Source organism: Chrysemys picta, chromosome 8 (genome assembly GCF_011386835.1).
Source record: "Chrysemys picta bellii isolate R12L10 chromosome 8, ASM1138683v2, whole genome shotgun sequence".
NCBI classification, from domain to species: domain Eukaryota; kingdom Metazoa; phylum Chordata; order Testudines; family Emydidae; genus Chrysemys; species Chrysemys picta.
This window is the reverse complement of record NC_088798.1, coordinates 6,026,449-6,040,934: the sequence shown is the minus strand read 5'-3', so window position 1 is coordinate 6,040,934 and position 14,486 is coordinate 6,026,449. Positions and strand designations below refer to the sequence as shown.

At 45.7% G+C, this 14,486-nt stretch overlaps 1 protein-coding gene across 1 annotated transcript in view; it reads right to left on the bottom strand.

Moving 5' to 3' along the window:
* LOC101945503 (cytochrome P450 4B1-like) overlaps positions 1–14,486 on the bottom strand; it is a 53,002-nt gene that overhangs the window by 15,107 nt on the left and 23,409 nt on the right. The window contains exons 11-19 of the mRNA XM_065556032.1: positions 12,603–12,685; positions 11,756–11,923; positions 9,078–9,105; positions 7,863–7,997; positions 4,861–4,972; positions 3,054–3,181; positions 2,471–2,595; positions 1,224–1,375; positions 282–388 (exon numbers count right to left, since the gene is read on the bottom strand). Of these exons, the coding sequence (XP_065412104.1) occupies positions 282–388; positions 1,224–1,375; positions 2,471–2,595; positions 3,054–3,181; positions 4,861–4,972; positions 7,863–7,997; positions 9,078–9,105; positions 11,756–11,923; positions 12,603–12,685 (1,038 nt within the window). The remainder of the gene's footprint in view (positions 1–281; positions 389–1,223; positions 1,376–2,470; positions 2,596–3,053; positions 3,182–4,860; positions 4,973–7,862; positions 7,998–9,077; positions 9,106–11,755; positions 11,924–12,602; positions 12,686–14,486) is intronic.

The window sequence follows — 14,486 nt, the reverse complement described above, 5'->3', positions numbered from 1 at the left end:
TATGGTTTATAACCCAGACTGCACATGAACAAGGCTTTAGCTATGCACACAGGACTCTGTATATTGCCAAGCTCTGCAGCCACAGAGTTGGGGCAGAATCCATCCCTTGTGTCAAAACTATGCTTCTGAACATTAATGAATCCGGCCAATCAATTTTAACCTTTTCCCTGAACGAAAAATATACTTTTCAGAAGCTGCTGTCCACAATGCCCAGGCCTCTCTCAGTGCTGCTACTCAAAATGCTCACATACTTGGCTCCGATCAGTTCTTGCAACACTCACTTTAGCACTCAGAAGGATGTCCAGAAAGTCCAGGTGGCGCCTCCTCTGGATCTTTTCAAGCTGTCGCTCATCTTTAAGGAACTCCTTTCTTTCTCTGATCACTTTATCTGCATCAGGGAAACATTAAAGTAATTGAGGGTCCTGTGGCACCTTTAAGACTAACAGAAGTACTGAGTGCTAAAGTGAGTGTACTTCTGTTAGTCTTAAAGGTGCCACAGGACCCTCTGTTGCTTTTTACAGATTCAGACTAACACGGCTACCTCTGATAATTAAAGTAATTATATCCCATTTGGAGCGATATGTGCACTGTGATTCTCCAGAACCCCAATGGATCCAAAAATACCCAGGAACCAGAATTCTTTGATTCTCATAATTTCTGAAATGAGATGGATCACTCTGCGTGGCTTCTGGGGGACGTAAAGAATCTGGGCCACAGCAGAGCTGCCTGAACCACCTACACCGATGGTTGCTTCTCCCAAGGGTCGGCTCCAGGGATTTTGCCGCCCCAAGCGGCGCAGAAAAAAAAAAAAGTCGCAATCGCGATCTGAGGCGGCAATTTGGCAGGAGGTCCTTCGCTCTGAGCAGGAGTGAGGGACTGTCCGCCCAATTGCCACCGAACAGCTGGACATGCCGCCCCTCTCCGGAGTGGCTGCCCCAAGCACCTTCTTGGCAAGCTGGTAGCTGGAGCCGGCCCTGCTTCTCCCATGTAGGTACTCCACCTCCCTGAAAGGCAGTAGATATATCGATGGGAGAAGACCTCCAGTTGACTTAGGGCTGTCTACACCACAAGTGAGGTCAATATAACTATCTAGCTCAGGGGTGTGATTTTCCACAACGCTGAGTGACATAGTTATACTGACAAGTCTGTAGTGTAGACTAGGGCTTATCTTGAGCCTGGCACAAATCCTTAATGAGAGGTGAGAAGAGGATAGTGGGAAATACCCGTATGGTGATGTGCTAATCTGCAGGCCTTGCGGAATCGACGCCCTTGAGAACTGAGCCAGTAAACGAGATGGTTGTGATGCAGGGGCGTCTGAATTCTCAGATACACCATCAAGCTGAGGTCCATGACCGTTTGGGTATATAAGTTGTCACTACAGAGAGAGTCAAGGAAGAGATGGATAAAGACTGGGCAGCGAGTTTGAGCGTATTGGGGGAGAGATTGCAAAGATTTCAGAACGGTTGATTTTAATGGTAAGTGTGTGGTTAGGGCAAGACCAAGCTCAGCCAACACGAGAGCAATGTGAACAGGCGGTAATGCAGTAGACTGCCTCAGAGAATGGACTTTTCCTTCCAAAGCATTCGGGCCGGTCTGCACAAGGCTAAGCAGTGTTCCCGGGGAATAACTTGAGTGTTTGTAGTTGAATGTCTTGAGCTTGCAGCACTTCTGCCTGGCCTTGCACCCCCAGTGTAAGCCTTGTGCCCAGTCCTATGAGGTGCCAAGTGCCCTTAGCTCTCCTTTATTGCAATAGGAGTGGCAGGTGCTCCGTGCCTTCCCAGTCACTAGTCACATGAAAACCGAGGGCTGATCTTCATCACATTGAATTCCATAGCAACCCCTCCCCACCACTAACTTCAACAGAGCAAAATCAGACTAGGGTGCTGGAACAATTTGTGTAGTGGGGGTGCTGGGAACCATTGAACCAAACTGTAAACCCTGCATATAATGGAAACCACTTCAAGCCAGTGGGTGCAGAAGCACCTCCAGCACCCCCAGGTTCCAGCACCTCTGGATCAGACTCACTATGATTTTACCTACTCTTAGATCTGAATAGCTCTATAATACGATTGACTGTATAGGAAACAGATTTCTTGGTTAGTCTTGAAACAATGCCCTTTGTCTCAGTTAAACAACAACAATCTCACGTTTGTTACCACCCCCACCAAACAACACCTCATTCTCATAACGATCAGCTGGTGGCATCAATACCTGAGTAGCTTCTGCATTTAAAGGACACCAGCACGTCTAGATCCTGAGGCAGGCAGTAAGAGGTGGTGAAGTGGGCCCCAGCACCCCTGATCCCAATATTCCCGTGTTAGTGACATGAAGATCAAGAGGCTAATGCATCCACTACTTCTATCACATCTGTGTAGTTCCCAGTTCGGACACAATTGCACCACACTAAATTTAAAGTCATTTAAGGCCAACAAGAACTTTTCTTCAGGATTTGACATCACCCGGTACTGACCTGTCAGTCTGGCAGTTGCTCTGGTAACTGAAGGCGGATTTCATGATGCTGTCAAGAGTCATCAAGCTGACATGTTCAAAGAGCTCCACTGAGTTATCCAGTGTGATCAGCTGTTCCCATTTATCCTATTGGAAAAGAGTAATGAGAAGGGAGAACTTTTCTTGGGAGTACAGAATCCTGGTTACAGCCATTCACTTGGGTCTGGGCCACCTCCTGGATCTGGGGATGTTGGGCCTGTGGGCAGGTGGCTGTGATCTTTAACGGTCCAGCCAGTTTCACTGACAGTCTTGAGATTAAACCCTGGGTTGCATGGGAGGATGAGAGATGGCAGGAGCACCTTTAACAGGGCTCATTGTCTGCCAAGTCATCACAGGTCACTCTGTGGAGATGTGCAGTGGGTTAGCATGGGCTCGCTTCTGCTCACTGTCCTACACTCCTGCAGTGCTGGGAGCCGACCCAGCATGCACCGGGAAGAACACTCTAAATGTTTTTAAATCATTCTAATCTACTAGGTAAAGGCTCTTAAATCAGGAAGGAGCACTAGGAGGTTTGAACACAGGACAGTGCCAACAGCCGTTCCTACCAGCATCACGCGGACAGAATCTGCCATCATGGTCACGTAAGATTTCAAAATATCATAGTGAAACCCTGGCGTCAGCAGCCTCCGACGCTGGAACCACTTTGGCCCATGTAAGATCAACAATCCTTGCCCTATGGAGGAGCACAGTGCAAAAGAGCTGGTTAGATCACTTCCTACTAAGCAGTGGATGATTTCAGGTGGCATGATACAATCCAGCTATAATATGAATGAATATCTGCTCGGTTCTATCCAGTGTATTCATCAGAAGGATGAGAGTTTTTCTTTAGAACATAAGAACATCCAGACTGGGTCAGACCACTGGTCCATCTAGCCCAGTGGTTCTCAACCGGGGTATGCAGAGGTCTCATCAACTCATCTAGATATTTGCCTAGTTTTACAACAGGCTACATAAAAAGCACTAGTGAAGTCAGTAGAAACTAAAATTTCATACAATGACTTGTTTATACTGCTTTATATACAATACACTGAAATGTAAGTACAATATTTATATTCCAATTGATTTATTTTATAATTATATGGTAAAAATGTGAAAGTCAGCAATTTTTCAGTAAGTGCTGTGACACTTGTATTTTTATGTCTGATTTTGTAAGCAAGTAGTTTTGAAGTGAGGTGAAACTTGGGGATACGGAAGATGAATCAGACTCATGAAAGGATTACAGTAGTCTGGTAAGGTTGAGAGCCACTAATCTAGCCCAGTATCCTTCCTTCCAACAGTGGTCAATGCCAGGTACTTCAGAGGCTATGAACAGAACAGGGCAATTATCCAATGACAATGTTGTCTATTCCCGCCTTCTGGCAGTCAGAGGTGAGGGACACCGAGAACATGGAGTTGCATCCCTAACCATCTTTGTTATTAACCATTGATGGACCTATCCTCCATCAATTTATCTATTTCTTTTTTGAACCCAGTTAGACTTTTAGCCTTCACAACTTATCCTGGCAATGAGTTTCACAGGTTAACACTGTGTTGTGTGAAGAAGTACTTCTTTTGCTGAGTGACATCATTAAAAACCTTGATTTCACTTTCACTTTTTTGGAAAACCATTTTTTTCCCCCTGTGAGAAATTTCGAATGAAAAATCTTTGTTTGAAAAATTTTAATCAACAATTTTCAGTTTTCCTGTGGGAACCAAACCAAAATTCATTTTGAATCAACCTTTCTGAAATTAAATGTAAGCTTTCAATTTGTTTAGACTTAAATTGTCATTTTGTTTCAACTAAAACAACCAAAACAAAATCATATTTCAAGGCTAACCAGAACATTTTTCACTGAGAAATTTACTGCTGAAAGCTGAAAATTTGTGTCAGAATTGATATTTTTCCCCACAAATTTCAGTTTCAACAAAGCCATATTTTTTTGAGGAGAAAACTTTATGTACAATAAAGTTTAACCAGGTCTAATTTCAATCCAGACAAGGAAATTCAAGGTTAAGGCTCAAAGATGATCTGATACTTGTTTACATTTGTCACGTATTACCACATAATATCATGTGCAAAATATTGTATCTAATGTGCTCTGAATTAAACCTCTGAAATATCTAGTTACAATAATGACATGAGTAAAGGGATGGAGCTTAAGCCCCATTTCTCCATCTGAACTCTGATTTCTCCACTTTCCTGCATTTCATTCACACCTTTCCAGTTACTGTCACAGTCGTTTTTGTGAGTTAGCTATTAAATACTATCGCTCTGTATCTACGTGGCACAACAAATGGTGCGGCTTCCCTCATGAATATCACCAGCAATACTGTTACATGAGGTAAATGAGAATGAAATATGATAGTACAAACCAATCCAGGGAACCAGGAAACTGTATATCCGAAGAGACTTAGGGTCTGTAGAATTCAATAGAGAAGAGAAATATATTATTAGGGTAAAATGATAGAGAAGGTGAATAAGGTGCTACTCACGGTGACTAAGGCATCAAAATCTGGTCCTATATTAGTCAAATAATTATTAGAATTTCTTCTTCTTTGGTCTCGTTAGTAGCAAAATCTGTATTGGGAAGGACAATCTCCATACAGGAAAACTCTTACATTTTATATCAAGGTTCCAGTCAAAGATTCTAAAGGGTTAATAAATGTCTGACAGACATTGTAAGCATGTAACACAGAGGAGTAATATGTGTTGTTATAGGAGGTTATAGCCGCATCAGAAAAAGGCACAATAGATGGCTATAAGCAACCTACTGACCTCTTGGACTCCTCTATAGCAATTAACATGCCATTTTCCAATACATCAATTCTTTCTAATCATTGACTATTTATAAATGGAGCCGTAGTAAGAAAAGGTGACCACAATTCTCTCTATTTAGAGCATGCTCTTCTCCCTCATTCATCCATCTATCCAGATTCATTCCCATCACCATAGATTCAGAGCACTGGGGAAAGACCAAATTGGGTTGGTTATGCTTAAAACGCCTTCCAATCAATCCATCCCCTCCCAGTCTGCATTTTCCACCTTGTGCCTGCTCAGACGTGCTCTTTCCTTTAGGAATATTGACTCATTAGCCCCCGATTCTCATAACTTGAGTGTTGCCCCTGAGTCAGGTCCCATCTGCACTGATAAAAACACAACTCGAGTGTGGTGGTGCTTTTAACTGAATACGCTTGGCCCATCGAGGAAGAAGCTACAGCTCTAGTGAACACAACCTGTCATTTTCCAGGCATGTGCAATGAGCCAACCTCTCTGGAGTGTGGGCAATGCAGATTGAAATGGACATGAAGGGCTGCATTTTCACACTGGTGTAAATAGATCTACCTTTTTCCACTCACAAAGTTGCAGGCGTAAATAATTGCAGGCCCTGTGTATCAGGAGCCAGAACCTGCTTAGCTGGTGTAAATCACGTTCAGTGCTTGGGCTTCAGCGCTTATTAGTTGCTCTTCGATGGAGAGTGATCATTTTCTGTGTGAGGATTGAAAACAGTTGATCAAAATGCTCACAAAATGCACTGATTTCATTCTGTGCCAGTTTCCATCTTAAAACAATGGCATTTTCTTTGAATAGATGCTTTTCACTTCACCCTTAATTAAATATCCATTTCTGAGACCTCTGCTTTACAGATAATAGCATTGAGTGGCAATTGCAGTATGGAATGATATTTTGATCACTCAGATATAAGAGGTGTTATATTTTTGGACCCAGCAGAGAAGGAGATAGACACAGAGGGAACTGCTGGAAACACAGTTTTGTGGTGTGCTTGCTTTATTGTTCTAGCTGAAAAACTGAAACTAATAAGAAAGTGAGGCGGGTAGCACTGGGAAGGAGAGAGTGCGCAAACATTTAAAGAGACAGGACATCACAAGACACAGTGTCTTTACCTCCTCTGCTGAATACCGCCTTAGCATATTCAGGGTGGTTGATGCACAAGAATCCTAAGAAACTGCCAAGCCACATGGGGTGACAGCGTGGGTATTGTTCTGCCCAGGACGCTCTATTGTCTAGTTCATCCTCTTGTTGAAGCTGTGTTGTATATTAAAGGTAGATGTAGTTCATGACAGATATTTAGCAGCACTATCTGAATGGGGAACAGTCTGGGGAGTTGATTAGTTAGATAAGAAAATAGTTAATAGGCCACGTATGTATACATGTCTGCATTTTAGCAATGCTAGGAATTAGGCTTTTAACATCACTCGAAGTGCAGAGGTCCCCTGTTTGTTAGAAAGGCAGATTAAGGTGGGAGACTGTGGGTAAGGCCAGGGGGAACAATAAGAACTAGCCCAGACAATTGTTATTTAAGCAATTCCTCTTTCAACCCAGTCCCTTTCTCCCTGTTCTGCCTTCAGATATCCACCTGGACCCTGACCTCCACCTCCCATTATGTTTCCTCATCCCATCCCCAGAGAACACCTGGCCGAGTCTGTCCCGGGCCTTTGAGCTTTCCGTCTGAGTTCTCCCATGTAGCACATCTAGACTCTAGCTCAAATGAGCATTCAGGGACAGAGCCTCAGCTGATGGAAACCGGAATAGCTCCACTGAAGGCACTGGAGCGATGCCCATTTACACCAGCAGCTGGGATTTAAGCGCAGACCTGGCTGTGACTGACCACTTGTGTGAAGGTTGTCTAGGTTTTCCTCTTGTTGAAGCTGCATTGTTAGTTAGAGGGAGATGTAGTTCAAGACAGATCTTTAGCAGCACACTCCGAATGGGGAAGAGCCTTGCTACAGTCAGGGGACTGGATTAGTCAGAGGAGACAATAGCTAACAGGCCTAGGCAGGAATGCATGTTTGTATTTTTGTAAAGCTGCCATTGAACAAGCTTTTCAAGTCACTCCAAGTGTAGAGAAAGGCCAGTAGAGGTGGATGAATAAGGACAAGGCCATGGGGAATCAAAAGAACTAGCCCAGACAGTTACGTGTTGCTTAAGGAATCCTTCCTTCAACTGGTCCCCTCGGTCCCAAAAGGAGAACTCTGAATGTCAACAGTCCTGCTAGTCTTAAATTGGATTCTTGGGGACAAGGAGCAGGTGGGGTTGGATGGGACGGGGATTCTGAGGGGGGCAGTCAGGGGGTGGGAAGTGGGAGGGGTCAGATAGAGGGTGGGGGCCAGGCTGTTTGGGGAGGCACAGCCTTCCCTTCCCGGCCCTCCATACAGTTTTGCAACCCCTATGTGGCCCTTGGGCCAAAAAGTTTGCCCACCCTGATCTAATAGTTGAGGTTGGTCTATGATTAGTTTATACTGATACACACATAGTACAGTCCCAATTGCTACCTTACTGGTTTCACCCCGCCCCACCACACACAATTACAGTCCCAACACACACACACACGCTACAGTCCCAGTTGCTACTTTACCTTTTGAAGGTGGCCATACAGCCAGTGGGTGGGAGGTCCTGGGAAACTTTTGAAGATTTTGAGCAGTTTCTGCCTCCTCCAGTACAGCTGGATTGCTTTCAGAACCACACAGGCGAGACACACCACGACCATCAGCTGAAACATCTGGGAGACAGCTCCGTTCAGCCATACCCCAGAAGGGTTCATTACTGTCTCCAGTACAGATTTCATGCGGCTGCCCTCATTTGCAGGCACTGTATAAAAACCCCCAACGCTGTCAGCTTCTGCTGCGCTCTGTACTTCCTGTACGCACAGAGTCAAGCTTAAGCTTGTCTCTGTCACCAGCAGAAGCTGGTCCAATAAAAGAGATTATCTCACCCCCCTTGTCTCTAGAGTAAATCCTATGAACTGCATCCTCCACTGCAGCTACGCTGATTCACAAATGCAGCAGATTTACCAAATGGTAGAACCCAGGGAAGTGGCCCAGGGAATTGAAGCAGTTTTGTCGGAGAAGTTAAGGAGATTCAGCAGGAGGCTGCTATCTGTAGGGTCCCTGGGCTGGAACCCAGAGTAGTGGGTGCGTCCGTCTCCCCCCCACTCGCCACTAGGGAAGTGGCTGGACTATAGAGCTGGGAGATACTTCCCCCCTCCCCCCAGAAGGGGGAAAACGTGGATGGTGGTATGACGGAGGGCCGAGTCATGAAGAGGACTCTGTGGTTCCTGGAATCAGGCATTTCTGCAGGCAGAGAAGGCGGCGGGAGAGGCCTCACCAGAAGAGAGCTGAGAGAGCTAATTCCCAAGACAGCCAGCAGGAGGTGCCCTTCTGGTGAGTGAATCCCATCATGGCGCCCCAGAGCTGCTGAGAGCTCCAAATGACAGAAACGTTATAGGGGAGGGAGCTGTCTGCTGGCATTTCTTGGTGAGCCAAGGGAAATGACAGGATGGGCCAGGCCTCATTTGCGTTTCCCATATGTGGCAGTTTGGGGAACTGTGGTCAAAATTCAGTTACATTTTAAATCTGGGGGTAATAAAACACTGTTATCCCTGTGGGTAACAAAAGAGCAGGAGAACTGCACCAGCTATGCCTGCAATTATGGGTCACCCTAACCATCACTGCAGTCTGGCAAGGTTGGGTACTGGAGCCCCAACAATATGAGAGAAGAAGGAGGGGCTGCTACCTTAGGTGGCAATGCTATCTCTGGTAGCAAGCATTGTGCTCAGTGCTATGTCACTGACCTGTCTCTGAAGAGTGGAGGAGAGGGAGCTTTCATGAAGAAGACATGGCTTTGCAGACAGTGGCAGACACAGAGGTGTTATTGAGGCAGGTCAGCAGAGGAACTGTAATGAGGGTCCCTGCTACCCAGCAATGAGAGGAGTAATCAGTGCAGCTGGGTGAACTGGTATAGCTCCCGGAGCAGATCGGGCAGCGCTTTCCACTGGGGCTGGAAATACACCTGCCTGAATTCCGCTTAGCCGTGACAACAAACTGTTAGTAAAGTTTTCTTCGTTTTGTACAATGGATTAAGTGCTTGTGAGGAGAAGTGTTGCCTGTCGGGGCACCTCAGGGGTATGTAGTTTTCCTAGGTTTCTGGGCAGGGGCATGAGTCAGTGTTGTTTGCTACATTTTCAGAAGGAACTTTAGACATTTGAACCAGCTCTTTGCACTGCCTGTAACCTCTGGTACAAGGGTCACACTGATTTTTGTTGCTGGTTTTCAGGAGTTATTGCAAGATGGGTTAGGTCCTTCTTTATTTACATCCCTGAGTCCTTTTCCTGTTCTCATCCCCTTGTTTTAGCATATCTTGTTCCTATCCGGGGATTAAACTGTTTGTTTTTATGTGGACTGAGATTCAATGTGTGACGGGTTAGATCACAGAAACCCGTTTGGGAGCTGCCACCCGATGTGCCAAGACTACTTCTACCCCTGCCTTCCCTGCCAGATCAGGACTCCAGCACCCTGTCTTGCTGAACCAGACACTTCTGTCTGCTCCAACACAGACCCAGGGTCTGACTTACTTGCCCCAACACTGCAGGTTTAATAGCAGACAGAACAAAGTGAATTACCAAGTAAAATAAAATGAAAGATGCAAATCTAAGCCTAATACAGTAATAAAACTGAATTATGATGAAATCTCAACCTCAGGGATGTTTCAATAAGTTTATTTCACAGACTGGACGCCTTCCTAGTCTGGGCACAATCCTTTCCCCTGGTACAGCCCTTGTTCCAGCTCAGGTGGTAACTAGGGGATTTCTCATGATGACTCCTCTCTTTGTTCTGTTCCACCCACTTATATATCTTTTGCATAAGGCAGGAATCCTTTGTCCCTCTCTGCGTTCCCACCCCTCTTTCTCACTGGAAAAGCACCAGGTTAAAGATGGATTCCAGTTCAGGTGACATGATCACATGTCACTGTAAGACTTCATTACCCACTTGCCAGCACACATATATACAGGAAGACTCACAGGTAAAACAGAGCCATCTGCAGTCAATTGTCCTGGTTGATGGAAACCACCATTAATGGCCCGCACTTTGCATAATTACAATAGGCCCTCAGAGTTATACTTCCTATTTCTAGTTTCAGCTAGAAGAGTGATATATTTACACAAATAGGATGACCACACAGTAGATTATAAGCTTTGTAATGATACCTTACAAGAGACCTTTTGCATGAAGCATATTCCAGTTACATTATATTCAAATTCATTAACATATTTTCATAAAATCATATCGAGTGTAACGTCACACTCTCACTCATCATTAAATTCATTTATTGCTTGCTTAGGACACTCATTGGTCATTGCTGGCTCAACCCACACAGATGGCCATACCTGACACACAGCCTTCAGACTAGATGTTGATAATGTTGTTTCTGAACTTCGGTTCTGATCATTGATGTTACTTTCTTGTCCTGCTCCCCTAACAACACAGGGTTTTGCTTCCAGAAAAACCTACTGTCCTGAATCAAGTTGTCTCCCCATGGGTAGCCCCTGGGAACAGCAAACATCTCAGCATTTTATACTCCAGAATATGTCACTGAGTGGTTGAAGATTATTAATGTGTTTATTGAAATACTCTCACCAAAACCTGGACAAGTAATTGAGTATTCAAAAAACACCAATACTCTTTATTAAGGGATTCAACTACAGAAGGGATTGACAGATCTATTCCTGACAAAACTGCACCCGATTTAGTAAATATGGATCTCCACGAGCAACTTTTATAACGCACAAATCTTGTTCTCTCTTGCAAATCCAGAGCAACGCCGCTGAGATCAATGGAATTATGCAGTGATTTACAACTGGGTAAGTGAAATCAAAATCTGGCTTTGACCATTGATTGAATCAGATTGCATTTAACAGGACAATTTTGCTCCCACCAATTTTTCCATCTTGGCCCAAAGATAAATGAGAATCTCACTTCCTAGTGTGAAGAGGAAAATATTTCCCGCTCCTACTCTGGCAGACATAATATTAAGATCCTTGTTGCTTTGTAAGGTGGGATGGAGGGACTAGACAAAGGGCATTGGAAAAGTCAAAAGAGAGAGAAGTTTCTCTATACAGAATATAATGATGCCCTCACTCTACTGGATTTTAAAACCAGTGATTTCCTGTTGTAGTTTCCTTTGTGTTCCTGTATATGGCCGATCTATAAACATCATTGACCAAATTCTCAGCTGGCGTATATTGGCATAGCTCCAAGTCAATGAAGCTATGTCACTTTACAGTGGCTGAAGATCAGGCCCCATAAGAATGTCTCCACCCAGCCTCACCCTTCATTCTCCCCCACACACTAGTACGGTAATTTACTGTTCCTCAGATTTAAGATGAGCAAATCTACTAAGAAAGTCTTGTGACTTGCAAGCTTTGCTGAAAAAAATAGCAATGATCGTTTCAGCATGAAATATCAAAGATACTAGGAAAGTTTCTTTAAATGCAAGTGTATTCCAGTCCTGGAGCGCAGGATAAGCTCAGTTACTTCAGTAGGAGGTGTAGTCAGGTCAGGAGAGAGTTCGAAGCGGAGGAGGGTTAGGGCAAGAGCCACTTTCAACTCAACCATGGAAAACTGCTGCCCGATGCAGTTCCTGAGAAGAGAAGGAAAAACACTCAGTCTGTACGGGAGATTTATGGGCTAAGTCATTAATGGTCTGACTCAAACCCACCGGAGTGTAAAGAGAGGAAGCTGCTCTAGTGGACAGGGAGTGAAGGGGACTCTGGGTTCCATTACTGACTCTGCCACTGAGTCACGTCCCTGTCCTGTACCTCAGTTTCCCCTCCAAGTCTTTGACTATTTTGATTGTAAGCTCTTCCAGGCAGGGTCTACTGCCGGGGCCCCCACCTTGACTGACACATCGAGGACTGACTCGGGGACCTCCAGCGCTAAAAGCATGAACTCATACATCTTGAGATAAATACCTGTGCTCTCTAAGTGGGATTGTAACAGATGAGTAGCCTCTACGGATTGGGTACAGAGGGGAACGTCTATCACACTCTCATCAGTGGTTACCCTGTCTCTTCCTATGTGTATGTACAGGTCCTAGCACAGTGGGGCCCCATAATATTGGTTAGTGCTTCTAGGTACTACTGTAATAAAAATAATGTATTTATAGTCAATGGACTTGGGATCAAGCCCTAAAGGACAATCTATGATAATCATCACTTCTGAGAACAATTAGAGGTACACGAGGTAATTTTTTCTCCTCTCATTGTAGTTTCTGATTTTCTGGTTCTAGGTTTCACACAATTAATTAATTAATACGTCACCGTGGTCCAGCAGCAAAGGGCATAAAGGCGAAGGAATGCTGATCAGACAAGTTGTCTTGTGAAAATCTCAGGGGGTCAAACACCTGGAAGAAAAGATCACTTGTACTCTAAAGACATTTAGTGACAAAGCTACTGCTGGGTTTGGCAACTGTGTTCACACAGCAAGGTCCATTTCTTCCCTCGGCTAGTTAGGTGATCCCCCATCTCCTCTGTAACTGAGGGTACAATTGGGCCCCATTCTGCACTGACTGGCATCCAGGGGTAGGCACCACCATGTTGCATGACGGACACTTGACAAAATTACCGGACTGAGTGACGGACATTGGTGGGGGTGGGGGGTGGGGGTTATGTCATTCAGTCATCATTCAACCTGCAAAATAATGCACAACTGTCCACACTGAAAAAAAAGCCCAGTAACCTAGCTAGCTAGTTAATAATAATAATAAATTCAACTCACTTTTAATGTTTTTGAATGTACCTCACCACGGCAGTCAATATTTTTTTTGTGGGATGGGGCATTGAAATAAATATTTATCCTAAAACCATATATCCAGTGCATTGTTGCCACTAGTTATTTATTGTTCTTGTTTAAATAATATGTCTGTTGGGAGGATGAGTATGTGTGTGACCAGGGGTACACCATTTATACCACGTCTGGGACCTCTCCCCTGTTTGTGTCCCTTACATGGTATATCCCCCATCGTGTCACTGGATGTGGGAAGCGGAGACAGGGGGGTCTCTCAGTAGAGCAGGGTTTCCCTTCCCCTCATGGTGACTAGGGCACCCCCCTTCTGGGCAGGGGTTATCCCAGGGTGGGTGGGCATCTCCTCCGCCTCCTGACCAGGGCATCCCCTCCAAGGGGCAGGCTTTGGCTGTGGGCAGGGGTCTGTTAAGAGCAGGGGCCAGGGTGGAACAAATTCTTGGAGGGGAGGCTTGCCTCCGGCAGCTCCCCGTCATCCCATATCCCTGCTGTTGCTGGGGAGCTAGGCTGAGGGGGCTGAGTAGGGGCATTGCCAGCAGATCGAGGGACGTGATCATTCCCCTCTATTCAACACTGGTGAGGCCTCATCTGGAGTACTGTGTCCAGTTTTGGGCCCCACACTTCAAGAAGGATGTGGAAAAATTGGAAAGAGTCCAGCGGAGGGCAACAAAAATGATTAGGGGACGGGAGCACATGATTTATGAGGTGAGGCTGTGGGAATTAGGATTATTTAGTCTGCAGAAGAGAAGAATGAGGTGGGCTTTGATAGCTGCTTTCAGCTACCTGAAAGAGGGTTCCAAAGAGGATGGATCGAGACTGTTCTCAGTGGTACCAGATGACAGAACAAGGAGTAATGGTCTCCAGTTGCAGTGGGGGAGGTTTAGGTTGGATATTAGGAAAAACTTTTTCACTAGGAGGGTGGTGAAGCACTGGAATGGGTTATCTAGGGAGGTGGTAGAATCTCCTTCCTTAGAGGTTTTTAAGGTCAGGCTTGACAAAGCCCTGGCTGGGATGATTTAGTTGGGGATTGGTCCTGCTTTGAGCAGGGGTTAGACTAGATGACCTCAGCTAGGCTGAGGGGCGCCGTGCAGTGGGGGGCGGCACTGAGGGGCTGGAGCTAGGCTGAGGGAGGCTGTGCAGTGGGGGGTGGCACTGAAGGGCTGGAGCTGGGCTGAGGGGGCTGTGCAGTGGCAGGGAGGCACTGAAGGGCTGGAGCTAGGCTGAGGGGGCTGTGAAGTGGGGGGGCGGCACTGAAGGGCTGGAGCTAGGCTGAGGGAGGCTGTGCAGTGGGGGGTGGCACTGAAGGGCTGGAGCTAGGCTGAGGGAGGCTGTGCAGTGGGGGGGTGGCACTGAAGGGCTGGAGTGAGGCTGAGGGAGGCTATGCAGTGGGGGGGTGGCACTGA